Source organism: Athene cunicularia (assembly GCF_003259725.1).
Source record: "Athene cunicularia isolate RWA chromosome 1 unlocalized genomic scaffold, athCun1 chr1_part1, whole genome shotgun sequence".
Classification (NCBI taxonomy): domain Eukaryota; kingdom Metazoa; phylum Chordata; class Aves; order Strigiformes; family Strigidae; genus Athene; species Athene cunicularia.
In genome coordinates this window covers 119,597,363-119,621,077 of record NW_020799091.1, presented here as the reverse complement: position 1 = coordinate 119,621,077, position 23,715 = coordinate 119,597,363, and the positions used below count along the sequence as shown (strand labels likewise).

The window sequence follows — 23,715 nt, the reverse complement described above, 5'->3', positions numbered from 1 at the left end:
CATACCTATGCACCAGTATTCTGCAAATACAGGAAACCAGCCAGTAATAACCCTGACACTTCAGCCAGCAAGATTTAAATTCTTTTTAAATGGCAGAAAACACAGTAATGCCTGTTGTATGGGGCAATCTTATTACCACTGCAGCTGGAAGCCTGGTTAAAGCTGTATCAAAAGCTGTTCTTAATAGTTCCAGACTAAGTTACAGTACAGCTTCATCTATGTTTCTTCCTTCTTCCCTTCCCATCTGCAGTGAGATCCTAGTAATTCTAGTCACAGCTTCTCATCTCCATGTTGGTAGACTTGTCTCTAACATGATCAACAAGGATTGTACAGGATCCCATCAACTCTGTAGAAGCAACTTCCCCCAGTCTCTAGGATACACCAGGTTTATCCAAGTCCTGAGTACCAGCTTCCTACATTATTCCAACAGATCTGGGGTTTTTTTTAATAGCAGTAATACTTGTTTCACTTTAGCTCTTGATCCCCACTAAAGCAAGCTTTTCTCAACGTTCACATGCACACCTGGCTTAAAGCAAAACCTCAGCTATATCAGCCATTTTAAACAAAAAACCCCAAACCTTTACTGAAGAGATCCACCTGCATACACACATTAACAGTGTCAAGCCACTCAGATTCCCAGGTTTCCAGGCTGGATTTTCCTTCCTCTATAGTCTTCAGCTCTCAAGACAACACCTCTGTGGGTGACAGGAGTAACTGGAAATACAACTGGAGTTAGTCATTACTGGTTCTTCCTAGATTCAGAGTAACCTCAAATAAGCAGAGGGAGCACCACTGCAGAGAGTACCTGTCTCAAAACCTTCTCTTATACATGTCAGAGAGAGATACTTGAAGGTAATATTTATTTTCTCAGTTTACAGGTGATACGTCATTTACAAAAAAAATTACAGACAATGCATCCTTTCAGTGCAGTTTCAAACTAGTTTAAGAACAGGCAAAAGTCTGTGATGATTTGGAATGCTAGTATTGGACAGCACATGCTTTTTTCCCTTAATTGATGGGGTGGGGTAAGGAATGGGGTACAGGTAGGGTGAAGAGGAGGCAATGCCAATGTAAATAAGGCCATGCGAATAAAAACTCCTCAGAACAGGACACACCAGTGAGCCTGGCCTACTTCTGTTCTCAGGTAGTTGATGCTGAGATTGGAAGTTCCAGAAGACATTTCACATTTGTGATGTGCAGTGCCCTTAGAAACTGTCAGTACTTTCCAGCGCCTTCAGTTCTACCCCAGTGCTATGATTTCAGATCACCTACTGAGCTAGCTAAAACACAACAGTTACATCTTTATGTCAAATCTCCACTGTTTCAATTCTTGACTGGAAGAAAGGAAGGTCAAGTTGAAAATACAAGCTGCTGCTCTGTGGTGGCAGAACTAGAGAACAAGACAGTTTGACCACAGCATGGTTCATTTCTTTAAAAGATGAGACACATTAGACAATTCAGCACAAGCATGTCCATGATTTAATGAATGGAAAGACGACCAAATCAGTGTATCATAAAGCTACAGCAGTTAAGTAGCTTTATGAGGTTCATCCAGCCACATCAACCCAGGGAGAGGCAAGATGAACTGACTGACTGACTTCCACACCCAAGAGCTCCACCCAAAGCAAGAGAGCCTTCTGTGACATTCCCAGCTAAAGGAACATGGTTTATACTCTTATTTATTCATTCGCCAATCTGCTACATGCAGAACAGGTGCTTCCTTTCTACAGGATTTGTAATCCTGGACAAGACAGGGCCTCAAGACCAAGGAAACCAGTACAGATTCTAAATCCATTATTTGAAGTTGCTTTGTTCCTTATCTCAATCCTGTGAAGCAGCTACTGCAAGGAGCAGATCAGAACACAGCAGCCTCAGAAACTGAAGAGAATTTAGATGGTCTATCAGCTGTTACATTTAAGTAAGAGCATCAGAGATCACACATGTGCAAGCATGACCTTACCTTGGCAGCTCTACTCCCAGCAGCACTTTGTTTCTGACAGTCCCTCTGAACCCTCCAGAGCAACTCCCTGTGACATTCCAGTGAGTACTGCTGCCCAGGAACATGGCCTTTCTCCCAGTACAACCTACACTGAAGCAGTGTTACCTGACCTCTCTCCCCAGCCAACCTTTTAACTAGCTCTCCTACACGCTACAGCTTTCTGGGGGGAGGAGAAGGGCTATCAAATTAATTCCCTAATAGCTGCCACAGGACTATCTCTAAGTTATGCAGAGGGTGGGAAGGGCTTTAAGGGAAGATTGTGCATGCTTGCTTATATTGACAGGGATTCTCTCCACACCTACTGCCTTAGAAAAAAAACCCTCTATTTATTAAACTGTTTGAAAATTATTTTTTTCCTTTTTGCAAAATTAAAATCAACTCTTGAGGATTAACTGCATATAAAAAAAGAAACCTATTTTACAGCACTGACTAGTATTACCTTTAAAATCAACAGGAACAAAACCCCACATGCTGTAGTATTGTTTGATAAAGCAAAAATCGCCCACAACATAATCACCCAAAATGAACCAGTGTGAAGTTTTTATTTGCATGGCCAAAATATCTTCCTTTTGTTCCTCTGCAACCTTAATTCCCTTAACACACTTTAAGGTTACTTTAAGGTTTTTGCTGCAGAAGGAACAAGATGCAACACTGCATACTTTCTTGAACAACCACTCCCACAACACCTAAACATTGAACAGATGTAGCAAATGACAACACCACGAACGGGAAAAGACTAAGTTCCACCATTCAACATGGTCTGCAACAGCGTCTTTAGGGCTGGCTGAAGTGGGCAACTTCACTTTAGAAGATCATTTCCTCATTTCCTTACAGTGTCGGTGGTTTCAATCCATACTTCTTTGCAACTTCTGTCTGGGCATAGGCAGCATCACAGAGCGAGTAGAGGTGGGCCATCTCCATCTCAGATTTGGCCAGGTTGATAGCTTTGTTGAACATTTCAATGGCTTTATCCAGATTACCTCTGAAATACACCCAAATGTAGTCCAGTTAGGACTGGCAAAGCAATCTTTTCATCTCTACAACATCTTTTCTTCCTTCAGGACTTAACACTCTCCACTACTAACAGCTTAAAAGGGAGGAACCACCTTAAGAACTTGTGATAATGATGATGAGCAAACTGAGACAGCTGTTGAACAGCCTTCCTCTTGAGAGCCCCCACCAGTGGTAGTGGGGGATCTAATCTTCTCCATGGAACACCAAGTTTTCTATAAAGATAATGCTGGGACAACTAAAGAACTAATCACCCTTGAAAAAAGTTTGTACACTTAAAGAGGAAAACCAGCACAGACAAAAGGTGACATTATTTAAATAGGAAGTGCTTGCAAAATTCCTCACGGGAACAGTGTCTGTCCTTCCGATGGCTAGACATGTAAAAAGAGACTCTCGGTGAGACCCCAAAAAGTTACAACTGTAATACAATGCACTGTTAACAGAATAGTGCATTAGTCTTTCCTCTTTACTCTGTGAACTTGCAAACTGCAGTCCTGCTGGAATTAAACCCAAATTGTCAGGCCTGGGAGTACAGCTCAGGATCCTCAGTACAAATGGTCCCCTAAGATGTTTCTAAGGACTACATTAGATACACCTCATAATTAAGGAAGTCACATTAAATGCAGAAGGGAGGTATTTAGACACACACTGATTCTGCATGTTGTCCAGTAAGTATGACATTAGCAAACACAGGAACTTGTCAGATCATACAGCAGAACTATGCCCAAGAGCTACAGAACAGAAATCGGGACTTTGGGTAAAAGCTGGCCTTGCACAGCACTGGGAGGAAGATCTTAAGGAAGACACAAGATTCATAAGGAAATCTAAAGGACTACTGTAATTTCAAAAGTAACTAAGAACTCTTAACACCACAATTCAACATTACCTTTGCACTTCAATCGTTCCCATGGTTTCATATGCAAAATCACATTTGTTATCAATTTCAATGGCCTTGCTTATGAGTTCTAACCCTTTGTCTAAGTCTTGCTTCCACTGGAGCTGAAGTAAACTAGAATAGAGAGAAAATTTAGAAAAAACTTCACATACTCCTCACAAAACCCTTTGATCATGTAAGCAGAAAAAGAGATCCCCAATGTATCTAATTCCTAATGCAGGGTAGACAGTTTAAAAACAGGTATGTGAAAATTGCTTCCAATAAGTGACGTTACCAGTTTAATGGCTCTAAAGAAAAGTAAATTCCTCCCAAGACAACTTGTTACAAGTTGTTACATAAAAGAAAACCTCAGCACAAAGCTAAAATTAAGATAGGGCTAAAGTAAAAGTTGGATGTACTTCAAGTAGACACTCAATTAGGAGTGAACATTAATGAAAATTATTTACAGTTAAGAGAAACTGTAGAAACACTTTTAGCAGCACTGTTTCCACAAAATTATTTCTCTCAGCTGAACTTCTAAGCACATTCAGTTCAGGTTGATTCACATAAATACACCAAACGTCCTTGACTGAAAGAATGGCAAACTCGTACATACCCTTTATGAACGTATGTAGTGGCATTGTCTGGCTCTAGGTCAATGCATTTATCATACATTTCATCAGCTTTGCCAAACTGCTGCTGATCAGTCAGGGCCTGCACCAAAAGAGAAACCTGTACATCAGGACACAGGGACACACACTCTGTGCTAGGCTAATTCTAATTAAAACCACATTGATGAGCTGAGACTGGATATAGCTCTCTTCTTATAGAGCAGGCCAGGCACATCAGTTACCAGAGCTACGTTTCAAAATTGAGGCTTTTTATAAGAAAGCTGCTGGGCTTTAAGTGCACAAATTGCTGATCACAGTACCACCTGCAATGGAAGATCCACAAGCAACATGGCAAGTGTAGTGCAAGTAAAAACATTCTGAAAGTCTGTACCTGAAGTCTCAACTTCTTCCTTTTTCCAATATATTTCTTTCAAAAGGAAAGGCATCCATATTGCCCATCTACTTAAAACAGACCTCTCTCTGTACTAGAATTTGTACAAAACATCTCTTTGTACTAGAATCAGCAGTATGTTTTCTTAGAGAAGAAACGACCACCACTGTCACAAGCGTATTCTGAACATCTATACTAAACTCGGCATGACCAGCACATGCCATTTGTAGCAGAAGGAAACTGCTACCCTAGTTCCACACACTTAACTCCTGGATTACCTACAGAATCCGCAACACCCGCCAAGTGAGATGTCACATGTGCAGGGATCCAAGGGGAAGTGTCTCCTAACAACCACCCTTGACTCCCATCACTTATACTCTGCTCCACCCTCTACTTCCTCTACCCAGCACACCTATACTCATAAATTTAGGCAGCTTATTAAAGACAGCATGTGTTATCTCAGGATTTATTCTCAAAAATATTTTTATTTTAAAGAAGTGTACATTATCTGAGATAAAGGGTACAAGAGAACGCAGCATTTTCTTTTAGAGAGAAAAACATACCTGAGCGTATAGTGCATAGCCTTCAGCACACTTTGGAAATTTTTTAATGACATCTTCAAAGCCTTTCATAGCTACTTGCACAGGCAAAGGATTGTTTCCTGTATAAGCTTGTCGATACTATTCAAGAAAGAAAAATTTTTGAAAAAAGGTAAATAACCAAACATCACAAAAAAAGGCTCATCAGACCTCTATGCACTTCCCCAAGAGCTGCATGCTTCATAACCATTACAAGCTCCAGAAGGTGACATGCCTGTACAACCTATCTAACCTGTTTTTAGGAACCTACCATGTGTCCAAGTCTCTGCTAGAGTGGACTTGGAGAGGAGAAGGGGTGAAAGGAGGAAGCTGTAAGGCCTCAGAGTTGCTAAAAGCCTCCCTCTAGTTAAAAAGCCTAGACATTCCAAGTCTAGAATCTCCCCTTGTTCCCAACACACAAAGCTGTCCTCAGAAGACTGCTGCACACAGAGGCATTGTATGAGCTTGCAATAGTTTGTTTCCAATTTCTTGAGGATAACTGTCTTCCACAACATTAAAGCCTCATTTAAATCAACTTTATGTGATACAATTAGAGAGAAGATCTCTGTTCCTCTACCACAAAATAGAAAAGATGACAGTTTGAACATTTCAAAATGAAAGCAGCAAAGCCTAACTCAACTGAAGAAACCGTTGCATTATTTTTTTACCTTATCGTTACAAGATAGAGGTGTCTGTTGCCTTACTCTTCCATTAAATTGGAATAAATCAGAGGAACATAGTTATGTTTTCCAGAACTCTTTAAAAAGAAAAAACACCCAGATAAACACCAGCATGTTACCTACCAGAGCGAAACATTTCTGTGCTTGAGCCAAGGCAGAATCAGGCCGCAATCGGATACATTCATCAAAGTCTTCCACAGCCTCTTCAATTTGGTCAAGCAGGATTTTCAGCTAGCCAGAATGAAAGAAAACCCTATTTCTATATTTAATCTGTGCTTCAGACACTTAAGTGATAATTCAACGAGGATCAGTTACTCATAGCATCTCCAGGTCAGTTTTAGAACTTCCTACAAACCTACAAAACCCATGACTAAACATCACTGTCATGAAATAACAAAGCCCCCAGGGAAACTTTGGCTTCATACACAGAAAGGCAATGTCCACGTGCAGGGGTTGAGAACACTTGCATTTCAGACTGCTGCCATTACTGCTTTACCATTACGACCAGTCTCCAAACCTATGCCGTATTCTCTCCAGTCACTTTGCCTCACTGTAGTTAATGCCTGTGGACTATCTGGACATTGAAACATCCTGGCTTTCCCAGCTTGCATTTCAACTTTTTTTTTTTTTTTAAACATTCTCATTCTTCCACAGGAGTGGTGCTCACTTCATTCTTACTTTACTGTGAAGCTACCGTAAAACCCTAATTTTCAATCTGCAGAAAACCTTCATTCCCTCCAATCAACACATCTGACCATTCTGATTTCTGAGCACTAAAGAGATCTAACAAATTCAGAGAGGGGCACTTGATCCGTGGAAGTCTTCCTTATGAATACAACTTAGCATATCTGCATAGGGTTGTTTCCTTTTTTTTCCAGCACCTTTTACATTACAGTTCTGTAGAAGCAGGCCTCTCTAGCTCTAGAAATTAGTCAAGAACACAGCAGGATGGGCTGAACAGATGCAAGTCTAGGCTGCAGTGCTGCAGATGCTGAGTAACCAGGGCCACCCCTTACATCCACTGTAACAAAGCTTCCTTCTGTGCAGATGATGCTCTGCCACACCGGGCCCCTTCACAGAGCACCATGTCTGCTGTCAGTGTATGTAAGCCCTAGTGCTTCTGAGATGGAGTTCTGATAGAGGGCTGAACCTCTGTTGCTCTGTGTTCTTGCCTACAGCTACAGAAACAAACTGCTTCTGCCTGACCTGAACCTGACAATTAGACTGCATGTTTATTCCACAACAGTTCCAAATTAGGAGTTCAGGGTTTTCTGCCACAAACAGTATAAAGTGTCTCCAACGACGTACTGATCTTTATTTTTCTCTTAGTATATATTGAAACATGCAAGTATTGGGACAAAATCTCTAATGTTTCTTACTTGTCCTCGATGGTGATAAACATCTGCATTCTGAGGATCAATATCAGCAGCCATGTTAAAGTCCTGAGTGGACAGCACAGGTTGCTGCTGCTGCATGTACATACTTCCTCGTTTGATCAGAGCATTAGCTCGGAGCTGTAAAAAAGTTCAAAGAAGCATCAGCCACACCAACATTCCTCCAGATTTAAGGCTTTGTTACAATTGCTGTAAATTTTTCATTTGACTGGTTTCTCCAATTGACATTCTAAACAGGAAAAATCTGATATTGATGCTAAATAAATCAACTGGAATCACCTCAGTGCATTTTCAACCCCTCCAAAACCCTTTAAAAGACAGGTTCCCTATGCTTACAAATACATGAACATTTTCTGAAGCAGTTCAATATGCAAGTACAATTAATGTTTTTCTCTTATCTATGAATTAATTTTCCAGACTGGGTAAGTCTCCATTCAACCTCCTCTGTTCTTTAGTTTGTACTACTTAGCACAGCTGTCTCAAAGACCAACAAGCCCTTGAAAAAACAATTTGTCAGGAATAAAAAGACAAAACAGTAAATAAACTACAACACTCCCACTAAAGTACCTGAAAACTCAGAACATCTTCAACTATCCTGCAAATTCATCATCTAACTTCTATGTTTTCTTAACCCAAATTACAATCCAGCTATAACAGATTCTTACCTTCACATTTGCATCTTCCATGCTGATGACCTGATCTAGGTCTGGTTTGGCAGCATTTGCATTGCCAATAAGTAAGTAGAAAGTAGCTCGCAGAAGCAAAGCTTCTGCCATGTATTTTCCCTTTGCTTCAATTTCTTTTGTGCTTTCACTGATAATTTTGTCATAGTTCTCTTCTTCCATATATTGCTTTGCTCTCAAATAGCCAGAGCTGTAAATGATGTAAGAACAGTTGTATACATACACACATTCACTGAACACTGCAATTCAGATTTTTTCACCAAATCATAATACTAACTTTTGTTATACTCAGTTACAACAGCAGCAGAATAAGTAAAGTTACAAGTATTCCCTAGATTAAGCCACTGCAGTCTGAAAACAATGTAGACAAAGAATGGCCAAATTACATTGGAAATAAAGAAGAAAAATGTTTTAAAGCTCTTGAACTTGAGCTTCGTTTGTCCCTTGAAATATTTTCTTTCACATTAAGGACAGTGATAATCTATGCCTTAAAACAAGAGGGCTGGGATGGAATTCCAGGTCAGAAAAGTGAAATACTAAACCTAGCAATGTGCAGTTTATGTGAAAGGATTTCACAGCAGAAATTACAGTAAGCACTGCCTTGTCCCTAGCTAAGTGTCCTGAATTCTGCCTGTAGATCAGGACATTCTATCTTACTCCAGAGAAAAAAAAATTGTAGCACTGTTTGCAATGGTTTCCATACTGAAAGCAATGATATTTTCCAAGTAAATAAACTGGAAAACAGCATAGTCAATTAAAGCACCATTCCTATGGTGCTCAAACTCTACTGAAAAAAGGAAAAGCTCATGCTTTTCTTTGACACCACCTCTCCTTTATGTGCAATTTGATTCCCGAAAGCTAACACACCCTTTCACAGCCTCAGTGGCTGTAGAGTCAGTTCTCATTAACAAAGACCCTTTCCCTAGCTTGTCTTCTCCCCTCCAATCCAAAGACTAACCTTCCTCTTCCTCAGAAACTCTCCTTCAGTATAAAACATTCCTTTCTCCAGAAGCATCACTCAGAACTCTCCACTCCTCCCACCTCCTAAGATTTACCAAGATACTGTAGTAAACATTCAGCCTATCTTCCCAGTCTCATTGTCTTTCCTCTGTTTAGTGGATTGAACCCATCTATATATAGTTTGGAACTAGCCAGTCAGCTTTCATAAAAGTTTTGATTTTAATACTGATCTCTTTTCATAGGCTCACTTTATTACCACAGGACTTCCCATGCCATGTTATAGAAACAAGAGCAAGTTACACTGAGCAGAAAGTCAAAAATCACCAAAAACTTAATTCCAATACCAAACAATTCCCAACTTAACTGCACACTCACTTTTCTTTTACTTCAGAAGCCTCTCCCTCCTTATCCTTGTCTTCATCTGATTTCTCACCCTTAAGCAAAGGTTGGGAGATTATATCATCTGTGAAAGAACTGAAGTAGGATTTAATGAACTGTGGTGAGGGCATCAGAGGCTCACGATTCTGAAACAGAGAAATGTAATTTCAAGTCATTAGATGGTTAAGATCAGATGGTAAATATGGAAATAGATAAACAAGTGTGATTATAAAAAAAATCATTCATGAAAGAACCCATGTATGACTTTCCACTATCTCATTTGATAATCTTGACATTTTTGATTTGGCAGTTTGACATTTAAACTTCAGATCACAAGGCAGTACCCATCACCAGTAGAAATAAAGTGAAGATATTCACGGGAGGAGGGAGATAGTATCTTTCTGCATGTGTGCCTAGAAATGAGGACTCTCAGGATATCGTAAGACATTGGGTAGATGTACTGATGTGCACAAAAATTGGGTGAAAATTTGTGTGCACGTAAACTGGGTGCAAAATGCAAGCTGGCAGTTTAAGCACGAGCCTAAATTCAAGTAGATCTTGAATGGTAATTCACCCGTTACTCCAGCCTGCCCAAGAGGAGCTGCTGTCTATCACTAATGAAGATCAATGAGGCAATATCCTAATCCTACATGGAGCTTGGCCTTGATACCACACATTTTATTTGAAGCCCCACATTAACACCTCTCAGTAATAAATAAATAACCTTTTCTACAGATGAAGTTTCTTGCTCAAAACAAAAGCACAAGTACGAGCCTCTGTTTACAGAAAGGGAACAGAAACAGCCTGCGACTGCCTCTCACAACTCGCAGGCAGGAGTAGAGATGAAGGCATGATTTTCCAAGACAGATTCAGGAAGTCTGGAAGATGCATCTTTTTTTCTTAAGCAATGTTAAATAAGAAAAGCAGAAAAATCAAAAAAACCCCAAACCAAAACAGTAAACAAACCAACCTTAAAACAGCATTATTTTTGCACTTTCTAAAATGTAGGAATTCTGCTGTCAACTTAAATCTTTCCAACATGAAATTTCTACTTATAAAACCAAGAATAACCTGGGGAAAAAGTCCTCAATCATCATTCTTCTTATTTTAAGCTATTCATTACACGTTGAACCAACATTTTTATGCATTTTCAATTATTTATAAACCTTCCTATCTCAACACACATACATAACTCAACCATCTGATGTGCAACTGAACATTTGCCTACTGCTGTTCCAACATACCCTGTTTCCATTATGTTGCAAGTCCAGAAAAGGCCCATGTAGGGCAGCATACCAACTTCAGGTGACTCCTCAATGTCATAAATTTGATTGTTAAAAGAAAACAGTTGTTAGAAATAGACTTCTCTTCCCTATTGAGGTTTCAAAAACTTTGGACTGGTCCCAAGGGAAAACACTGGTACAATAGCAGCTCTGTGCAAAACCATTCATGTCAATTCTTACACTTCATGAGATGAAGCCAGCAACTCGCTTCAACAACTGACAAAGTCAACAATCAACATTTCAACCAGCAGTCAGGTATTTGTCAGCAATATCACAAGTCCTACCTTGTATTTCTCTTTGGCCTTTTCTTTTCCAAGAAGTTTAAGAACTTTATCAGCTAATAACATACTTTGCTGGTTTTGGAAGGCTTCTAAAATGCAGACTGCAGTGACATCTAGGAAACAACACACAAAAGTGAGATTAAAGACACATTCTGATAGTCACTGGAGTACACCAAAATGTGCCGCTGCTGAATTAATACATATCCTATTGGAGGGCAAAAGCCTATTTCCAGTTTGCTCTATTTACCATGTTTTCCAAGATACAAATCTGTATCCAAAAGGATCTCCTTGTGATACTTTGTGACAGTGAATGGAGAGAAATGCATTTATTTTTATCTTCATGTTTTTAGACAAATACACTTAGATGAACAGTGAAAACGCGTACCTCCAGCAGGAGTTTCTACCATTTGGGAACTTTGAGGACAGTAATTATGTTCATATTATGTTCGCATTAGAAGTACTAATGCAGCTTCTCTTCTGGGACTGGTCCTAATTTTCTACTTTTAAAATTCATATTCAGTCCCATCACATCTCCCTTCTTCTTCAGTTTAAGAAAACTTCCCATGTTATATCTCAAGTTTTACTGCTCACCTCCATGACTTCACAACAGAACAAGTTTAAGAGAAATACCCTTCTGGCCTATTTAAAATGCTATCCCATCTCATCACTTTCACAGGTAGAAGCCTTTGCATGTGTTAACCCACTGCTGCCTGAATCACACTTTGCAGCATGAAATCTGCTCTTAGGGTACACTGACATTGCTTTTCTGGATCCTCTAGTTAATGCAATACTACTACTGATTTTTCCTATTTAATTTTCACTCTAAACATCAGTGAAGATGAAGAGAGTTTGGACTTGAAACTAAGTGTATTGTTTGAATACACTTGAAAAGCAAGTGTCTTACTCTGCAGTTCCTGTGCAGTTTCTGTAGCCTTGCACTGCTGTAGGTACCATGATGCCATGGTTTATACAGAGACTCCCCACAACCCTGGCATGGTCAAGAAGCACATCAGAGTCCCCTGGAAAACGCACCACACTGAGGAAGATCCTGAAGGGCAGCATGTGGTAATACTGTGCTAGGCAGCCTTAGCAGGCACACTCTGCCCAGAGCAGGCAGCTGTAAGCTAGTGCCCAAACCTGGGCAAAGCAGCAACATCTTCCCAAATTATACTGCCAGGGATCACCAGAGGGGGGTTTTGTTGGTGGTGGTTTTTTGGGTTGGTTTGTTTTTTCTTTCCCCCACTACACGGACATACCTGACTTCCTGGGATTGTACTGGCTATACATGGTTGGCAGGGAAAAGCAGTATTGTATTATAAAACCAGTGTAGTTCAGAAAAAACACGTGATTTTTCAGATCTGAAAAAACTGCAAGCTAAAAATCAAACACAAATCGAAGTTGAAAATAATTGCTACAAAGATTACTGTTACTAACACTAAAAAGGAGTTACATTTAAAAGCTATCTCACTATGGCAAGGACAGGATCTCTACTGGGGCTTTTATCAGCTGTCAGTTTATCACAACTACATAAAGTTTAGATTTTATTACAGGACTCCTGAAGTACAGATGTTAGTTAATCAGTGATTGCAAAGGACTACACTAAATGACCTAAGCAGTTCTTTTCTAGTCACTATGGTCTTACAGGGAAGAAAGGCACTCTGCCAGCAGACAGGTAAATAGAATTTTTCATCTTATGTACCTTCTAATTTATCAGACCTAATTCTTAGCTGTTACATGTAATGAAATTAACAGATTTGCCAGTCTGAGCACTGCCTTATTTCCTGTCCTCCTTTGATAATGAGCATAACTGAAAATTTAATTTGCCTTTTAACCTTACATCAGCAGGAGTGATTGCACTTGATGAAATTTAAATGGGTCCTTTCAAGCCGTGTCCCTTAGTTCAGAAGTGCCCTTAGACAACACACCTGACCAGTAGTTTCATTGCTTCTCAGTCACATCTTCCTGACAGTTCAAAATGTATTCTGTTAGGAATAGTATTTTGAAGGACTTGACACAGTAGTTGCTGCCAAGTATATAGCATTAATATTAAAAGAAAGGTTAAATCTGTTCCAATTTTCATAACATACATCAGAACAAAATGCTACTGAACCTGTTTTCCCATTTATACCTGCAAAATGCATTTAAATGACTAATACTCCTGTTTCTGACCATGTATCTCCACCTGCAAAACCCCCTCGGTTTCTGCAGCAGTACCATTTCTCCAAAACAAACAGGGAAGAAAGTTTGTTTACAGAAGTAGAATGACTGTTATCTGGGTTATCTACTCAGCATGTTTGATGAATTCTATTCTAAAATGCAGGGAGCTTGCTGGAAAAATTGAGTTGGTACCAACGTACCACATTGAGTGGCTGCAGTAACATCGATTTCTCAGCAACTATTTCAGATGTAAGCAGATAACAGCTTGAAAAATGGGAAAAGTCTTCTTCTTACAAGAGAAGAAAATGTATTTGCAGTAGCTATGAATGGTTTTAAATAAGTAATTCTGTATTACTGTGGTTACAGAAGTAAAACCAAAACAGTCCCAAAAGTTATCCTCTCCAAAGCACCTGAGTGAATTCCACTTTTAATACACACATCTAGAGACACTCACCTTCTAAACACTCCTTCTTATTGTCCAGCTTCTCATGAGCCTTCGCACGTCTGAAGAGAGCTTTTACATACTTAGGATTAAGCTCAACAGCCTTTGTGCAGTCTTGAGCCACTTCTGTCCATTTTTGCTGTGGGTAGAAAAAACACACAATGAGAGAAGCCCTACTCTGCTGCATTATGTTGCTTTTCACTACCAACTCCAGGGTCATGCCCACCTAACAGTAGCTGCAGTTCCCAGGGCTCTGGTTCTACCTGCTTGCTTCTATTTCCGCAAGTTTCTCAGTAAGAAACTGCCAGGCATCACTGGAAGCCACCCACACCAGAACAGCCACAAAATAGAAAAGGAATTCCTACAGAAAAACGAAACCAGACAGTTGTACAAAGCATATGGGAGAAGATGATGAGTTGATGCCAAGATGTTTGCAGGAGGTCACACTGGGACCGAAAGACTGGTAAAAAACAAATAGAAGAAAAAAAGATGAAAACATAATGAAAACCAACAATTTTAACAAAGTGCTGAAACACTTCGTAAAAAACAAAAATGTTATTTCTGTTTACTGTGGTATGTTACTAAAAAGGGGTGAGAAATTAATATGTAGGAGTAGAACTGGTCAGGAGTAATAAGAACTATAAATTTATTTATCTGCAAAACTGATTATCAAAACAGGCTTTTTGATAACTGAAAAAGAAGAATCACATACATTTGGGATTAATTACAGTACAAATGAGTGTTATAAGTAGTATTTGATTAGACAAGAACTGGTTTATCTCTTCTCTTAACTTTCAAGACTAGATTTCTCTCATCTCACATCCTCTCATTTCACACTTCAGACTGTACAAAGTCAGCTTCTCCACTCCTTTATACAGCTCAAAACTTGACCTCATAAGCAAATCTACTGATACCATAACAGACAACACTGGTGGACTTTTGAAACTACTATCAAGTATACTTGGCTATCAAGTAAATGTTACTACCACATGTGCAAAATTTAGGTATTGGGCTTCAGTAGGATTTCTGTGATTTTTTTTGTTTCGTTTCTGAAGTAGCATCTTCCAATTTGGCCTTTCACCTAACAGTTTAAGAAACACTCTACTAGAGAGAAGCAAAATTAACTTATATACAAGAAAGTTGTTCCAGAGGATAAGAAATTAAAACCTTGTCTTACAAGAAAGGGACACATAAGATAGACTGAGAATAATTAACAGAAAACAATCTTATTTATATCTGAAAAAGTATGACACGCTAGGGAAAAACAGCTGTAGGCAACAGCACCCAGTTGTGAAGGCAACAAAAAGATCCCTCCTGAGATCTTTCAACAGACAAAAGTTACAAAATACAATTTATAATGCAACTTTAGAATAAACAAACTCATAATTATCTTTAATTTCTTACCAGTTGTTCATAGGCAGCAGCTCTATTTTGATAGAAGGTAGAAAGATCAAGGTTTTTCTCAGGAGGGCACAGGCTGATAGCCTCAGTATAACACTGAATAGCTTGCTCATATTTTCCTGCTTTAAAATATTTGTTTCCTTTGTTCTTAGCTGCTTGGGCTCTATCAAGAGGGCTCTGAAAAAGAAAATGATACATCAGTTCAAATAAGAAAAGCATCACTGCACACAAACTATACATTTAAGGGGCTGGTCTTCAAAGATACAAAACAGATCTCAGTGGTAAACTCTAACCTAGACTTCTGAAAATCTCATGCCTTCCATTTTCTGGAAAAACACAGATTTTCTTTTGCAAGTATATCAAATACATGACAAACTTTTCAAAATTCACAATTATGGTATTAAACAATGCAGCAATTCCTCTTTGGAAAGCTAAACAGGTTTTAATCTTACATGACTGGGGATCAGAACAGCCCATAAGATACATTAATTCTCCAAAGACTAAATATCTAAAGACAAAGCCCTCAAAGCAATTCAAATAGAACAAGTTTCCTACTGAAGTACATCTAGCTGTAAGCCCAGAGCTGACTCAGCAGACTATGAATTAAATATGGAAAGCTCTTTGTGGAAAGACCTACTGAGCAAGAAGAATAAAACCTGTAGGGAAAACAAAGCTGTTCTGCCTCCTATAAACTAGACAAATTAACTACCTTCACAGCCAAGTCCTCTACAGCTTCACATAACCTGCTTCATCCAAGCGCTGATACAAAGTGCTTGGACCATCACGGTCTGTCATTCTTAGCAGAGGAGGGCACACTGCTAACAACCCTGCCTGTCCACCCTCTACATTGCTGAAGAGCTTGCTCATATTTTCCTGCTTTAAAATATTTGTCTCCTTTGTTCTTAGCTGCTTGGGCACCACTGCTACCTGCAACCCCTAGATTTATCGATCAGTTACTAAATGTTGTGCTTTATAAGGATCAGATGTAAAATGCCTCTCTTTATCAAAGGAGCATGACCCACATTCAAGAAATAAGAGAGCTGCAGAAGATGCTACCATTCATCTTCTGGATTTCTGCTCCTCCCTCACAGCCTAGCTTCCAAGGAACGACATTTTGGGGCAGTTCAGACCAAAATGAACAGAAGTATGAGCACACATGCCATCCTACCAGTGTAGGTAGGGGAGTGAGGAGGGAAAGAGTATCAATAGGGGCAGTAATGCTTTAAACAATAACTGCAGAATTCACTATATCTCTGAAAAGACCATCTAGGATTTGCTGGCAATTGTCAGTGCTGCTCTTGGACCCTCCTTCAGCCTCCTCCCTCTCATCCACCATCAAACCACACTCAGGTTGCTGTAAGACAAACTTTAAAGCATCTTTGCATTTCATCAGCCTCTTTCCTTTCATGTCCGTTCATTTCATGCCAGTCTGATCATTTTTAGCATCTAAATGATTTAAAACTGAAAACCTGAAGGGAACCCACAAGCTGCTGTACAACCCCTCTTTTAAGGTCTGGTTTCCACTCATGGCATGAGAGAATCAGGTAATGGGTACCAGTCCCAGTTCCTACACAAAAATAGGCATCCAAATAGCACAAAATTAACCTACAGGCACTCTCCTAAGGAGAGACTGACAAGTGAAACCATATAAGGGAGGGAATTTCTTAAATATCCCTACTGCCAGAACAGCTCTTCTCTCATGTGTGACCAATCACTGGGCTTAATAGGAAATCAAACCTCACCATCTCCATTGTTCAGAGAACAAGATAATCTATGTGGCTTTAAGATTTGGGGGTTTTAATGATTTAAATTCAAATTGATAAAATATTATTAACTTTTCATACACCGTGGATACACAAACCAGAATTAGAGTGCAAATATTTTTACTGAGACAAGTAACTATGTGTTTGATAAGTTGTTTCTCTAAAACTTACACCCAAGTCTGAAAAGGTTACATTTACTTCAAGTACATCCTAAATTTAGCTCCCAGTTCAACAACACTTCTCTTTACTAAGTGAAGGGTTATGTATATGCTGCAAACTTAACTGCATGCAAGTCAGCTTGAATGTTCCCTTCTGCATTTCTACAGCAAACCACATTAGAAATGTCTTTGTGAAATAATACATAAAATTCAGTGCAGTTCCTATTTACCAAAAAGGAAAAACACAAGATGTGGGCCATGTTGTAACATTCATACATGTATTCCCAGTATGAAAATTATGACTGCAGAATTTAAGCCAACAACTAGATGACTACTTTACAATCACTGCCAGTTGCTTTAGCTCAGGGATGTACTGCCCCAGTACATGCCCCAGGCTGGGCAGTCTGTCTGTTCCACCTGACACACTGACAGCCCCTGGTCCAGGCGCATGCTGCAGACAGGACTGCTGGACAATGCCCAAATGCAGAGCCTGCCCCAGTCCCAGCTGTGGGATAGGAATTGTAATGGGAAGCAAGAAACTTGCAGTTTTGGAGCTGTCACTGGTGCCCTGCTGGTTCTTGGGAAGCATGAAGTCTTCAGACAAGCCTAAGTGCAACAGGGACCAAAAACTTACGAGTATGGGCATGACGCCACAGTAAAGCCCATTAAAATCAGTAACTTATCAGAGGAAGCTTTTTGTAACAATAGTAGGACCACAGACCACACAACCAGCTATACAGAAATGAATCTCTGAATAGATGCTAACTCCATGGTTACTCTCTGCTCCACACATTGCAGGGTGCAAGAAATTCATAGGTTGGGAGTCAGGGGTTAGAGCCCAACATGCTATCACGTAATGAACTCAGCAGTAATGCCCGCAGCAAGAAGGAAATCAACTCCTTTTGTTTCTGCTGCCGTAAACTAGACTCCTAGTTCTGAGACAGCTTGTGCCTGCAACCTTAGTCACACTACTCTGCTACAGTCCTCAGTATGTGTGTGACACCACTGAACTGAACAGCCAACATTTAAAAGCAAAGGCTGATACAGCTCTGTTATCAATGTGTCCATTCTGGTAAGGACTTACACGAAAAAAATAGTCTCTTAGCATCTCATACCCATGAAAAATGGATCCCTCACAGACTGCACAGAAATTGTGCATAAAAAAAATAGAATGGTGTAGCTATGTCTTGAAGACCAAACGGTGATAAAACACAATGCCAAGTTTTAAACTCAACCCTTTTTTTGAGTGATCCTGATGAGACTTATTGTCTTAGCAACCATGAAACTCTTATCACAGAAAACATGGCAGAAAATAGTGAATTAATTTACAGATTTGGTATGCAAGTCATCAACTTCTGAACAAACCAAACAAGAACAAAAACATAGCTTTTATTTAAATTTTGTGACATTTTAAAGAATATTCATATCCTTTTTTTCCCCAAAAAAGCTTAGTAATTTCTGTTTAAGTTACAGGCTCAACTTCACTAACTGCAGTATAACCTGATGAAGCCAAACACACTTAAAAGCTAAATCTCATGACTTCTTTTTTTGCTTTGCACTGTCTGTTGGGGCTTTTTTGGTGTTGTTTGGGGAGGTGGGTTTTTCTGTTGTTTTAAAAGATACTGAAGAATTCACATCACATTAGATGCTGCAATACCTTTTCATAATAGAACAAATAAGAATATGAAAATTAATTCTTAACATAAGATCAGTTTTTGAGTTTGTCAAGCCTTAGATGTAAATGTGGTAAAATTTTTAAGCTGCTGCTTCTCAGCCCTCCAGTCCTCCTCAGCTGCTACATGAAGGTGAACACAAATAAGGAATGGATTTTGTAGGCAAATTTCATTTACCTCATGCACAAGTAATCAAAAAACGTCACACCTTCTTCCTCTATTTTCTTGCAAATATGATAATTCTAGACACTCTTTTCCAATTTCACTGCTCCTCCTGACCTGACTTACTGCCATTCTGGATGGTTTTTGTCCTTAAGGTGAAGGCCCATATAGAGCAAGAAAAACTCTCAAGAGTTTGTCATCTTCTGGTCAAAAAAATCTGTGCAACAAGCAAACCAGTTCAGTAAAATTAATAGAAGCTCATAATCAATTACGTGTCAAGGCACCAGAAACAAATAGCCCACAACTTATCTGTAGTTACATAAAAAGTAACATCTCAGCACCTAGGACTGCTTTCAGCAACTGTTCACTAATGAGTATTAAACCAGAGTTTAAGCCAAAGGACACTTGTGTGAGAAGCAGTTATCTAGGTAACTAAACAAGCAGACTGATAACTATCTAAAGACTGGACAGCACTGACAAAAATTTCTTAACCATTACTTTAACCTCAGCACTGTGCTTTCCTCAGAAAACAGTCAGAAACTGCATACAAACAGCAACAGACTGCCAGCCTTGAGAATAATAAACCTTAGTAACCAACATGGTTAAACTAGCAGTTCAGAACTTAAGGTATTTGAGACTAGTTTTTAAAGCAGAACAAGAAATTTGCTGCCAGCCAATGATGACAGCAATTCACAACTGAAGCATGAGCAGCAAGTTTCAGCAGTTTCTTTTGGATGAAAAGGATTTGTGTGAGCCCTTGTCTGACAGATGACACAGAGGGGGTCTACTGTTTCAGCCATCTTAATTCAGCAACGCCAAAAAAACCCCAGCACCCTGGTCTCTAGACCTCTTTCTTCCTCTCCAAGCAAGAGGGCTCTCTTGATGAAATCAGGTACCAAAAAAGTGTTGTTTTCTGAATCCCTGCTGTTACTGAATACTGATATTTCCTCTTTTATTTGACTAACATTAATCTCAGGTCTTAGACCCATACTGAAACTCGATAACCAAGCATAAATGGTTTTAAGACTCTCCTTAGCATTAAATCTGCTATGAGAAAAAGTATGTCCACATGAGCTTAAGATGTAAGTTCAGGGCCAAGCAAGGATGTATTATAGTTTGAAATGACTAAGCTCAAGTTTACAGTACAATTTGTCATTGTTCTCCATAGCCACCTTCCTTTTAGATGTTGGCCATTCACGCCTACCATGAATAAGTGAGCTGCACATGAGCTGCAAGAGTCCAACAATTGTTCTGCTACTATTACACAAACCTTCAAGAGTTTTCTACACCTGTCCACTACAGCTGGCATGAAACACAGACTTACAGTAGGTCAGCAGTGAAATTTATTAGACAACAGGTGCACAGTACAACAGAAATTACTTTTTTACATACTTTGCTTAGATTAATTCAAAGTATCAAGATAAGTATCTAAAGAAAGGGGTTTAATTTTTTCACATTGTGATCTAAAATGTCACAGCAGTGAGGTAGGCAACATTCAGCAATTGCTATTAAAATAGATACTGGAAAGAAGCCATGCACTAGTTGTCTCTTGATCCCCTTATGTGCCCACCACACAAGCCAAAGAGCTTGGCCGTGGTCACCCACCACTGCACTCGGGGGCTGTATCCAGCTCAGAAGAGAATGTGCAAAGACAGTGAACTGCTGTGGACCCAAACGGCTCTGTCTGCACTACACGGCTGACTAACAATTTCAAGAACCTCTGCTTAATGCTTCCCTGCATACCAAGCACACAGGATTAGCCTACAAACTTGCTGAAAGAGTTAAAGTGTGAGATTTGGACTATCACAGACTTGGATAAGGAAGTGATTTCAACTTAAGGAGAAAAAATACCAAAGTAACCAACACATTACTTCACTGACTAACCAGCACTTGCTCCTGTCAGACAAGAAGGCTAAAAACCTGGCAAGAAGCTACCAGAGAGTAAAAGAACAGTCAACTGGGTATCAATTAATGCAATAAATGTAAAGCAGTTCAATTTAAGTTATGCAACATTCACTATAAACTAAGAGAGCATGTAAAAGACACCTGCAGTTACTGAGTAACTAAAACACATTCTATCTAAATTATAACAAACAATGACAACTTCTGTGATTAAAGATCCAGTTTAAATTCCCGATCTTTGAGTCACCCATAGATGCAGTTCTATCATCAGCACTTAACCGGTCCAATACACTTCACTGGACTGTTAAGGAGCTGGGCTTACAGGAGAAGGAATCTCAAAAGTAGTTCAGCTTTTCCCAACCTGCGCTAAGGGCTTCTGCCAACAAGTCAGTCACACAGTTGGCCAGCGCATCTATGCCAGGGGAAACCTCTAGTGCAGACACAGCCTGGGGGAAAAAACGTGAGGTCTCTGCAGCAGGTGAAAGGAAAGCTTCAACTGCATACACAATAGTAAAAAGTCTGAATAAAGAACAGTAAAAATTTTAGACCCTGCATATTTTCAAAGAACAAACAAAAATTCAAGGCTTTGTCTTCAGAAACAGTGAACAGAGCATCAAACAGATACAAAAGCTGATTTAATGAAAGGCACGAAAAAGTCCTGAGGCCCGAGTTGCATTAATGAGTAAAAGAATAGTTACCTGACACCCACAACCCCACACACAGAGCTGTTGGTAGCACGTTCGTTACTGAACTATGTGTTTTAAGAGACTTCCCTCTTGTGTTTGGCCTGTGAAATGAATTACTGGCTCTTATTCACTGTACAGATTTGTATTTGAAATCTGACAGAGTTTAAAAAGATACCCCACCACATGAGAAAGGCAGATTAATACAATGCAGGTAGTTAACAAGCAAAGCATCTGCAATGGCTGTACTTTCAATCAATGGTCTTATCTATATCTAGAACTAATAAAATACAGGTGAAAACACAAAATCCAGAAGGCATCAACCGCTCTGGCTATGAGGAATGGGAAGGCAATCCCCCACACACACATAAAGCAGCCAAGGGAACCTGTAGACACAGTAATTATCCTGCTGCAGCTGTATTTTGAGCAGCTAGACAATTATCTCATGTAATTAAGCAAATCTGATCCCTTCTACTACAGCTATCCTAGGTCGTATCTCTCATATCTTTACAGCATAAGCAATGACACTTATCAGGGAACTCTGGATCACACCACTCAACCATCTACTTAGACACATAGAGACTTCCAGTAATTTAATAATTTGTGGAGCAATCTGAAAGAGCCAGACACACAACATTTTAAATCAAGTGCCATATAAGTGTTTAAAGTGTTTTAAAAGTACCACTAACAGAATGACACCAACCTCTTGACAGTAGACACTGCAGTTCAGAAATACAATCAAGACACCCAGAGGGACCATACTAAGAGCAAAGTCAGTGCAGCTACACAAAGTTCAGGAGCAGCCTGTGAACCAGAGCTCACTCACACTGCCATAAATATGCCAGATGCTGTCTGCAGCCACAAGCCAAAGTTACCACAGTAAATAAAGTCTGAATTCGTCCTCTCTACACTACTTGCTCGACGTTGTTGCCCACAAAGGAACAAGTCACTACATTCAAGTAACTGCCTCCAGCTTCAGCATCAACTCTGCAGCTCACCAGGCTTCCAGGAACACCCGAGGGTACCTGTGATTCACCAGCTATGGACGTTGCCTCCCTCCTCACCACTGCCCGTGTTCCTGCCACTGCCCACCCACTCACCTAACACTAATCTTCATCACTGAAATGATCAGGGTTAAAACTGACTTTTTCCAGTCTCCCAAAGATGATTTTTTTCTCTCCTGATCACTTCAGACATGAAGTTTAAACCGTGGTCTGACAGTTCGGAGCATTTTGTGTGGCACACAGAATGGGTGAGGAAAATGTGGCGATATCTTAAGGGGATTTTCTTATCAAAGCCAGTTTGCCAAACCCACCACTTGTCAACTGTAACCACACCTCAGCAATACAACGTGACTGTCACGGTACATCTGTGAGTGCAGGTGTGCAGAAAGTGCATCTTAGAGTCATTTTTCCACATACAGACATACAAGAGAATCACAGATCTGATCTGGATGCTGATCTTCCACATTGTCCTTCAATTTTAGTACAGACCGCTTTATCTGAAAATTTCTGTTTACAACAGGTTCAATATAAGTTATGAAAGCACATCTATTTAGGCAGGCCCTACCCTAAAGCCCCAGTTTCTTGAGCTGCACAGCTTTTGTGTTTTCATTGCAAATATTTCCTTTAAGAGATGTGAATTGTTTCCTTTCCACTCTGCAGTATCCACAGCTCAGACTAACAGACAACAACACAACACATCGCAGACTTCCTTTTCAAAATACTCCTAGAAGGCAATTCTTCACAGCCGTGGCACCCCTCAGAAGCTCAAGGACGTTCACCCAGCGCCGCCAGAGCCATACTCACCCGCTCAGCACGTACTGTATGGCCTGGGGCGTTCAGTGCGGTACTTTTCCAGGACCGGAACAAACGCCCGCTCTGAGCGAAGCGCTGCCAACCGCAGCGCGGGCAGGACAAAGCCGCCAACCCCAGGGCCCGGTTCCGAGCCCCCCGCGCCCAGACGGGGGTAGGCGGAGCGCGGGCAGAGGCCGCTCCCGCTGCAGCGCGGCTCCATCCCCCCGCACGCGTCCTCCGCTTCTCGGGACTGGGCCAGCAGCGTGCCCGGCCCTGCCTCCCGCAGACCGGGCATCCCATCGACACCCAGGCGGATCCGCCGGCGGAGACAAGCCCCCTCCCTGCCGTTAGTAGCGGCTCTCCTCTCCCCTCCGCCACAGAGGCGGGAGCTAACGGCGGGGGGTGAGGGGGGGTGTCCGCGCCAACCGCCGCCGGTGCGCTTACCATCAAGCTTG

At 40.3% G+C, this 23,715-nt stretch overlaps 1 protein-coding gene across 1 annotated transcript; it reads right to left on the bottom strand.

Moving 5' to 3' along the window:
- Positions 1-843: 843 nt before the first annotated feature.
- On the bottom strand, positions 844-23,560 carry TOMM70 (translocase of outer mitochondrial membrane 70). The gene is made up of 12 exons (XM_026846917.1): positions 23,273-23,560; positions 15,127-15,300; positions 13,735-13,861; positions 11,127-11,236; positions 9,557-9,705; positions 8,204-8,411; positions 7,524-7,658; positions 6,268-6,375; positions 5,450-5,566; positions 4,501-4,598; positions 3,897-4,019; positions 844-2,981 (listed from the first exon to the last, which is right to left on the bottom strand). Exons 1-12 carry the CDS (start codon positions 23,558-23,560, stop codon positions 2,828-2,830), a joined length of 1,791 nt encoding a protein of 596 aa, XP_026702718.1. The 3' UTR covers positions 844-2,827.
- Positions 23,561-23,715: the final 155 nt, after the last annotated feature.

Coding starts and splice junctions, on each gene's coding strand:
- TOMM70 (XM_026846917.1), bottom strand. CDS start 23,560: ATGGGATGCCCGGTCTGCGGGAGGCAGGGCCGGGCACGCTGCTGGCCC. Junction 9,706..11,126: donor AGGCCAAAGAGAAATACAAG/GTAGGACTTGTG, acceptor TCTCTGTTTCAG/AATCGTGAGCCTCTGATGCC. Junction 2,982..3,896: donor GGAACGATTGAAGTGCAAAG/GTAATGTTGAAT, acceptor GGTGTATTTCAG/AGGTAATCTGGATAAAGCCA.